We start from the raw sequence: 9,956 nt of genomic DNA, 5'->3' as shown, positions 1-9,956 counted from the left end.
TGCGTGAACAAGGCAAAAAGGCTAAGACGGTGAGAAGGAGACATGAAGAAGGAGAAGGAGAGGCGCTGGAGCCGGTGTGGGTCGGGCGTGCGCGAGGGATTGGGCGGGCGCAGAGCTGAGCCCGTGGAGGAAAGAGGAGTCGGGAGGCCCGGTGGTGGCCTTGATGCCATCTGCATCCATAGCTGGAGGGGGGGGGGAGGGGGCGTTGTGGGATGGAGAAGAACGAGTGGGGGAGAGACGAGGATGAGAGGTGCTGGCCGAGAAGATAAGGTTGGGTGGAGCGATACAGAGCGGTAGGATGAGGCGACACAGAGCAGTACGTCGGGCCAGATGACAGCCGCGCGAGAGGCGTAGACGGGCTGGTGAGTGTGCATGCATCACGGCTAAACCATAAAATAATGAAAAGTGTAACGCCCACACGTGTGGGGGTTAGCCAACTCATCCACACGCCTCCATCACCGTCCAATAACTTCTGCACGAATCTTGGCACGAATTAGCTGATTTTGTATGTCACGTAGGACAACTCGTGTGTGTGGTGTGTGAGAGAGGTCGCCCACACATATGTTTTACCACACGGAGGGGCCGGTGTGTGGGCGTTTAGCAGTTCGCCCACACACCAGTTTTCAGTCACGCACAAGGGTTGGTGTGTGGGCGTTTGCCATCTCGCCCACACGCCCGCCTTCTCTCCCACACCCAAGCTGCCAGTTGCCATGCGTTTTCCAGTGTACATGGCAACTGCCCTAGTGTGATTGCAAGCAAATGGCAACTCGCTCTTTTTTTTATCCGAACATGTCAGTTGCCATATGTTTTGCATGATACATGGCAAACTGCTCTAGCGTGCACGTAAGCAGATGACAACTCTTTTTTTTTACATGGCAACTGCCTTAGCGTGCTTGTGAGCACATGGCAACTCTTTCTTTTACCCCAACATGTTTTTTTGCCATGCCTTTTTTGTAGTGCTACATGGCAACTGCCTAGTGTTAGTAGGGGGCAACTCCTAAGGTTTTGAAATCATGGCAATTGCAGTAGACCAGACCACACATGGCAACAGCTGTAGTTGTCCAAAAAATGGCAATCTGGAACTTTGACCTGAGATGGCAACTGCAGTTGAGAAAACATGGCAACTGTAGTTGTCCGACATGGCAACCGTAGTTCAGTGACATGGCAACTGCACTTAAACGAACATGGACGAGGGTCCGACCCATGGCAACTGCGGGCGCGCGGTAAAGTGTCACGTGAGGCATGCGGGACTACGAGGTACGAGGCCTGACGTACCGGGCGTGTGGGCGTTATCTATTTCGCCCCACGCACGCGTGTAAGAGGGACCGGAAGGGGAAAAAAGAGGCATGTGGGTGCTAGTTGTTTTGCCAACATACAGGCCTGTGGGCTGGTCCTCTTGAACACCACACAAAACATGTAGGCAGATCTCTTAACGCGCAACACGTGTGGCAGTTATTGGCGTCCTAAAATAATAAGAAAAAGAGAGTGGGCTCATGCATGCATCACGGCAACGGGTGGCATGCAAGCGCGAGAGCATGCGAGTTGCATGGGCGCCGCCTCCGCGTGCTGCTGTCTACCGAGCCGCATACATGCACGCGTTGGCCGGCTACATCCATGTGTGTTAACACTGGCTGCCGAGCCGTATTTTTTTTGAGGGGTCGGTCGCCGAGCCGCATGCGTGCGTGCTCGTGCAGGCACTGGAAACCAACTGGGCTGGGCATGCTTTGGGCCATGGCCTGTCACAATTTATTTTTTGATTGGACAGTAGAAAAAAATGCACAAAACACTTAGCGTTTTCTTTGTAACATATGCTCTGACTAGATCGATTGCAATTACATAACTTATGTTGTGTTGTTTCTGGAAAATAATACAACTCACTAAGTCGCTCTTCCTATTATCATTAAATAAATAGTGTCACCTCGCCTCCTTCTAACCAAAACCATCAATTTATATATGTCTTGAAGTTACCAGTTATCGATAGACCCAATAAATCGGCTTGTGAATCAATAAGTAGGGAATGAGGATGATGACGCGAGAAGAAGAGAATGAGTCCCGCAACAGGAAGGAATGAAGGAATATGCTGCCCTATATGCGCTAATTAAGTGGTGAACAATTATAAAGATGGACGGAAAACTACATTGATGAAACCGAAGAGACTTGCTGACATAATTTTTTTTTTTTTGACAATGTCTCCCGTTGCAACGCACGGGCATTTGTGCTAGTATGCCCAAAGTCTCTCGTAAAGTTTTGACGGAGCAGTACCATCAATTATTTATGTGCAGCTAGGCTCTTAAATGTTTCCACCTCTCATAATTTTCCTTGCTTTTTTTGCAACGCTTCCTTGCTATTCTACATCTATAAATGCTTCTCTTTTTTAGTCATGTGACACCACGGGCTCAATCCTCTCTCGGCGAGAACGCATGAGTGTCCTAGATGACCAAGCGGAGGCAGAAAATTGTTTTGCTTTGCTTCTTCGGAACGAGTGGCATCGAGAAGCATGTTAACAGTCTGTGACACATGCACAGTGTCCTGAGATGCACTTCCATATACATGCCTACCCATTTCCGCGGTGGATTCTAGCTTTTTTTTAGAAAAGGAGGATGACCCCGGTCTCTGCATCTGGACGATGGATACGGCCACTTTATTAATTATTCTCACAAGACCTTACAAAGTAATACAACAGTAAGACTAAAGCCGCCGTCTAAGCACCTCTATCCAGCTGATGAAGGGGCGCAGATAGCCTGGGCCTAATACCAAACAGACATCGCAGCCAAACCTAACATCTAAGACCTGAGATCCCATCCAGGACGCCTGCCGGGCATGGGTCTCACCGGTCCGGCGTGCACTCAGATGCCGCCGCCGCCAACTGCCACCGCTCTATCTTCATAACTGTACTGACATCAACCTTGCTCGGTCTAGCTATCGTCGACACCACCACAGCGCCAAACGGCACCTCCTCCCTGCGCGCAAACAGCTGAGCACGTCGCGGTCGCCACTCATACACCTCAGCGCCATGCTGCCAGGTATCACCAGCCGACACAGCTTGAAGTCCTTGGAAGATCTGTCGTGCGTAGCACCTGCCGACCAGGCGTGAGAAAAGCGTAGCACCTGTCGGTCAGGCATGACTTGACATCATCACCAAAGCTCCGTGACGAAGCCACTCCACCTCCTGCCTCTGACATCCAGCGCTGCTCCGCAAACGATGCTCCCAAGAGAGAAACGACACCGCAGTGCCGCCATCGTCCGATCTGGAACACCAGATCCTAGGGTTTCCCCCGGAGCAGCACGAGTGGGTCGACAGTAGTTACACGACGATGCCTCCATCAAGGTAACGGCGAGAACGCCGCCATCACCTGCCGTCGGCTCGGTTTTCACCGGCAACCATGTCTCCCCTACTCGCAGCCGGGACAAGATGATGGATCTCGAGATCCGATCACCAAGCCTCTGGCCGGCCATCTCAGGAAGAAGATGACCACCACGTCCACCAGCGTCACCACGCCGGGCACGCGTCGCCGCCGGCACCCCCATGGTGCCTAGAGGCCGACAAGCCCCGACGAATCCCATGCCTCGCCAGCCGCCATGGCCCAGACCCAGGCACCACCAGATCCAGATCGGATCAGGGTCAAGGGCCCCAAGCCGCAACCGCCGCGGAGGCAGCACCACTGGACGGCGCCTAGCCCTCCAGCCCGCCGCCGAGTCATCGCTGGAGCTCCGCCGCGCCACGCCGCCAAGCCGCCGCCGGGATAACTCGCGCCGCCGCCAGAGAAGCCGCAGCCGCGTGTTGGAGGGGCCTCAAGCCGCAGCTACACCGCCGCCAGGCAGGGGCGCCGCCACCCAGCACGCCCTCCGCCGCGCCGCTGGGCCCTGCCCAGCCCAGCGCCGTCTCATGCCGCGCCGGACGCCAACCACGAGGAGAGGGGCAAGATCCCCGCCGCCACCAACGCCGGCCGGTCTTTGCCCGGCGGCGCTGTGCGGTGGCGGCGGGGGGAGAGATCGACGAGGGAGGACGAGGGGCGGCGCGGTAGGGTTTCCCCCGAGGACGCTCGCGGGAGCGGCTCGGGGGTCAGGGGTCGTGGTAGGTTCTAGCTAACCGACTGCTCCTATCTCAAGAAAAGGCACACATCATTATCTAGTATAAGGAATACGAGATGCACCCAATAGGTACTGCCTACAAAAGATGATGATCGTCACCGACCCCAACCAGCTCGGTGCATCATCCCTCCCGCAACAGACATCAATTGTGGTAGACACGAGCAAGAGCCGGCAGTGTGTCCTCATTGCATCAATGTATTATTATTGCTCAAGGAGACAGGGAATGTAATCCAAAAAGGAAATGCATGCAGAGATCCAAAATAAGAGATATAAAACAGAACAAGGTAGCAAGCTACAACGGCAAAAACTGAAGACAGTTGCCATATCACAACGGAAATGAATACCCGAGCATTATTAAGCGCAAATCAAAGTGTTTTAAGTTTAACATCCGCAGCTGAAATAGCACACACGAATAGCACTACATACTTCAGGGATGGTATCGTGAAAATGCAATATGAAAAGAAGACTCAATCTCGGTCTTACAGTAACTGTCGCCTTATTTGTAAGCCACAAGGGGAAATAACTAACAGGAAATATTATCATACTTGACAAGCACACGAACAACAGCGGGATGTGGGACTCGCAGCAAGCGCTGCAGTAGTCTGAACATGGAAACACAGCTCACCCGCGTCTTAACAGGCACAGCCGACAACCGAGCACACGATCAACACATTACGAAATGCAGGCGGTTGCAGCAGAAGTGAAGCACCATAAGTAGAAGTGGAACTAACAGCAGAAAGTGCAGTAGCCCATCTCGAAGAAACAGAGGAAACCCAAAAGTGGAAGCATCTCCCTTCCGGCCGGTGACACCTACATAACCAGCATCGTATCACATCAACATCTTAAAAGAGAAAAAAAAATAGGGGTACCAGTTGGCTGGTTTGTGGCTAGCTTACGTACCCACACATTTCCAGAGCAGTGGTAGCTCAATCTCGCAGAGAGTACCTCAACCGCGTCCCTCGAATCGCAGAACAATGGCGCAGCAATGACAAGAAGTCGCCCGTGATTTCGTGGAAGCCTAGATACTCGAGGGGCATGACGAACTCAATGCCAGGTGGGACCTCGGTCATGCTGCTGAGTCTGATTAGGAATAAATGTTCCAGGGACCCCATGGCACCTTGCTGTATCTCTAGACGTTTCAAATTAGGCAGGTCTGTTAGAGAGAGAACCTTTAGCTTGGGAAACCACCCCGTGAGAAGTGACAAATGCTCTCCGGTGTATGCTCTAGTGAAATGTAGACGCGTCAAGCTTGACAACCGAGAAAGGGATGGCAAGGGGTCTTCTGTCAGCTGTGACCAAGATAGAACTAATTCATACAAATTCTGCCCTTCCACAGCTTGGAAGAGAGGAGACTCGTCCAACGCACCTTCCGCTAGCCGTCCTCTCAATCTTAGCTTTTGCAGGCTTGGCAGGAGAACATTCAACAAGAGAACCTCATTTCCATCACTTGCATTCACAGATAGCAAGGACAAATGCCGCATTTGAACTAGAGATTCACTGATGCGTCCGCAGTAGATTCCCTTCACATTCAATAACCTCAAGCTTTTCAGTTGCCTCAGCTCCCCTAGATGTCTAAGGGACTCATCCTGTACTTGCAATGCTTGTAGCGTTTGCAGGTTTGTTAGATTCCCGAGTCCATTGGGGATACACATACCACTGAGATGATTGATGTTTCTCCAATCTGGATCCATTATTTTCTCAACAAATAAGTGCCTGAGCTTCTTAAGTTTCACAATCCCACTAGGCAACTCATGTATGTCAGATTTACAAAGGTCTACTGTCAACAAATTTGAAAGCTTCTCAACAGACCTCGGGAGCATTTTCACCTTTGAATTACGCAAACCCAAATGGCGGAGATTAAAAAGATCTCCAATAGCATCTGGAATCTTCTTGATGGGTATACCACTTAATTCTAGCACTGTCATATATCTTGACTCCTTGCATAGGAGAGGTAGTAGAGTGAATGGTGACTTACCATGGCCTGATGTAATCACACTTCGAAGTTGGTGTAAACCAGAAAATGACTGTTGAACATCATTGTTTATTTTGTCAAGTATCAATCGGCGTCCATCCATCTCAAGAGACCCCTCACATTTAGCCTCTTGTGTAACGCCAAAACAGTTCTTCTGGCACAAATCAACTGCCAGTTCACGTAATATATCGTGCATTTTGAATTCTTTTATCCTACCAAATGAGTTCATCTCGACAAGTTGTAGCATGTTTCTATCAACCAACTCCTTCAGATAGCCTTCTGCTACTTCTTCTAATGTGCTTCCACCCCTCCCCTCGATGAACCCCTCTGCTATCCATAACCTTACAAGTTGTTTCCTTTTGAGAAGATAGTCTTCTGGAAATAGGCTGCAGTACAAAAAACAACTTTTCAAGTGTGTTGGAAGGTAGATGAAGCTCAGATGCAAAACATTCCTTATGTGGTCGAGCCTTGAATTATTAATTATCTCCCAGCTCAATTGGTTATTTATTCTTCTCCATTCTTCCACAGTTTTCTCACGCACACGCAAGAGGCCAGCAACTGACACAATAGCAAGAGGCAAGCCTTTACACCTGCCAACTAATTCTCTGGACAAAGGCTTTAGCTCCGCATGACAATCATGATTTGTTTCTTTTGGAAATATATTTTTACAAAAGAGATCCCATGCCTTATCTTCTGGTAAAGCTTCTAGTGTTAAGATATGTCGTGGAGAGGCAAGTGCAGCAACATCGCCTTCCCTGGTTGTGATTATCAGTCTACTTCCCTTATCATTATGAATGAGCATCCTAGACAAATCATCAAATGTTTCTGGAGTCCAAACATCGTCGAATATGATCAAGTACTTTCGTTGCTCCAGAAAACTCTTCAGCGTCTCTTCAAGGCATGTGATGTCCATAGCTGCAGATTTAGATAGAACACTGACATCATCTTTCAAAAGTTCCTTGCATATATTCCTCAAGACAGCTTCTCTAGAATAAGTTTGAGAGATGGAGACCCAGGCATGGCATTGGAATTTATTTCTCTCATTTCTGTAGACATTTGCAGCTAAAGTTGTTTTACCAAGCCCTCCCATTCCAAGCAGCGCTATGACCGAGCGTTCCAAATCATCATCTGCCAACCACTGCTCAAGTTTTTCTCTGTTTTCATCCACCCCCACAAGATCTTCTTCATCAAGGGAACGTGAAATATTTGCTAGATCTTGGCCCCTCTTGACAATGTAATCACAGCTGCTGGTGGCCCCGCTGATTGTCATGGGAACCCAACGTTTGTTTGTCTCTGATAGGTGACTAAGGTCTTTCTCTATTTCCTTCACCTTGAAAGCTAACTGGTTCATAGAAAGCAGAGATCTGGATTTTCTGAAGCCCTTTTTCAGGTAAAAACAAGAGCCCATATCATGTTCCTGACCAACTAGATATAAGTACTCATCCACCATGTCCTCCATCACATGTGCTACTTTCTGTACCTCGGTTTCGAATATCCATGTGACAGAGCACATCATGCATTATGCGAAGCTCCCTCGCAACACGACCCATACTACCATGTAGCTCTTGTAGTTGTGCTTTGTACTTCCCAAACTGCACGTTGGCTTGGTTTGCCGCTCTACATGCCAAGGCGATTCCGATCTTTTTAATGGCTAGAAGAATCACAATCTCTGCCATTATTTCTGAGAATTGCTAATGTCTTTGGTGGTGGCCTTCCTAGATATTATTAGAATGGCCACTGCAAAATGAACAAGTGAGTATTAGTTAAATTGTTAGTCCACTAAACTAGTGGCGGGAAGTTCCCATCGACTGCGGCAAATTTAGTGTTATTAACAGATAATAACAAATGACACTCGACCAAATAACTGAACACACGTGCTCTGCCGCAAAGTGACACCTCAGGTTCAAGAATAAATGCCCCAAAGATCGAAATTTGAGGCAAGTAAGACAGAATGAACTTATTTGACATGTTCCAGGAATCTTTAGGAAACGTCAACATATAAGTGCCGTAACTAAGAGACCTCGTCAACGATGTCCCCTTCAGGATTTGCTCACGTAACAAGAATGCTGACTCTAGAAGGCTAAAATTTGTGTGGTGCCGTATCTTCTAAGTATTACCTCCGTCCCACAAATCTTGTCTTACATTTATCTAAATACGGATGTCTGTGACACTAAAATGTGTTTAGGTACATCTGTATGTAGACAGATCTAAGACAAGCCTTTTGGGACGGTACATCTGTATCTTGACAAATTTAGGACAAGCTTTTGGGGACGGAGGGAGTATGAAAGAGCATATGCTAAGTATGTCACCATGAACAAGCATTATCAACAACTACACTGCAGACTGATTCCAGATATTTGTCAGAAACAATGAAGGGTGGCAATTGGGGGAAATCAACTGGGTGGTACGTAGTAATTGCCGTAATTAATGGCGAATACGCAAAACTAAAAATAAGAAGATGCAAGGACCATAAATCGTGCAAATGTCTTGCAATTTGACTGCTACTCTGCTAGGCACAACCAGAATGAGAATATATCTGATATCTGGGCAGCAGCACCACACTTGACATCTCGACATTTCGTCAGAGGAAGCAAGCATACATTAGACCAAATCAAACAATTCCAAACCCGGCCTCATGATGGCAATGCTTAATTAAGTCTCAACCTCATGCATGTATATACAGAGAATAAATCATACTCCAGTACTTGGCTGGCTGCCTTACATCGTCGTCGCCGCCGGCCGTCCACGGCGAGCGAGGGGCACCGTCGCCGCGCGCGCCGCCGGGTGTGGGAGGGGTGGAAGGGGGGGTGAGCTTGGGCGGAGACGAAGATCCTAGCCCTCGCCGGCAATGAAGACGTAGCCTTCCAGTTCCATCTCCGCTCCGCTCCCCAGTTGTGGGCAGAACAGTAGCCTCACATCGCTATCCAGTTGTGGGCACAACAGTAGCCAGAAGAGTAGAATGGTTGACGAGGTCTTTGGAGCAAGGAACCTCTCATTCTGCTTTTCTCGTTCTTCATCAGGGAGAGGGCACGCAGGTCCACGGGTTTCTTATTTTAGCTTTTCTTTTCGGGTGATTTTCATTTTAGCTTTTTTATTTTCTAACTTATGTATCCTTTAAGGAAAAAGCTTCCAATCAACCAGCCGATCTTTCTCGCTGCATCCGTCGTTCGCGCGGCCGTCAGATCACGACTCATTGGTCCATTGAATTGTGAGGGCACGTGACTCGCATGAAGACTTGGTGCACGTGTCTGGTCCCTACTACCTGGGCCAACCCTATTCATTGCAAATAAATTCCACAACATGTTGCAAAACTTGCTCTCGCAACATTACCTACGTTGCATGAATGTGAAGGAAAAAAAATTCTGCAACATTACCTTTGTTGCATAAAAGTGGAGACAATTTTTCTGCAACATCACCATAGTTGCAAAGTTTTCTGCAACAATACCATTGTTGCAAAAGTTTCATCACGTCTCCGTAAAAAGTCTTTGTTTTAGCAACAACCAACTTGTTGTGATTCGTGAAGTCACACGATAACGCTTCAGAGTGGTTTGCAACAAAGTCGTTGTTGCAGAGGGATGAGTGTAACAACTAGCTTGTTGCAATTTGTGACGCTCACGTGGAGAGATCTAACGGCGTGGGAGGTGGTCGAACCTTCCCGAACTTCAACCAAGGGACACGTAGCACGGCCCTTGTTTCTGCAACACCACACTTGTTTCAAAAGGATGGTGGGGAACATGGGCGATACATTGGACGGCCAGCAACGCGTCAATCCAACGGCCAGCCAGGCGGCGGATGTTTTAAACTAATCCACCGGCCGACGCGTAACAAAAAGTTCAAATTAAGTTTTTCTTTTCATATTAGTGTTTCTCGTGACCAGTGTTTTCAGATACGA

At 48.6% G+C, this 9,956-nt stretch overlaps 1 protein-coding gene across 1 annotated transcript; it reads right to left on the bottom strand.

Moving 5' to 3' along the window:
* Nucleotides 1–4,378: 4,378 nt before the first annotated feature.
* Nucleotides 4,379–7,394, bottom strand: LOC123123024 (disease resistance protein RPM1; the record flags this gene model as incomplete). Its single annotated transcript, XM_044543425.1, is given in 2 exon segments — nucleotides 4,379–4,902; nucleotides 4,993–7,394. A coding segment is annotated over 1 exon segment (2,376 nt), but the record flags the coding sequence as incomplete, so codon positions are not given.
* Between the last annotated feature and the right edge of the window lie 2,562 nt (nucleotides 7,395–9,956).

This window comes from Triticum aestivum, chromosome 5D (genome assembly GCF_018294505.1).
Source record: "Triticum aestivum cultivar Chinese Spring chromosome 5D, IWGSC CS RefSeq v2.1, whole genome shotgun sequence".
NCBI classification, from domain to species: Eukaryota; Viridiplantae; Streptophyta; class Magnoliopsida; order Poales; family Poaceae; genus Triticum; species Triticum aestivum.
This window is presented reverse-complemented; position numbering and strand designations above follow the sequence as displayed.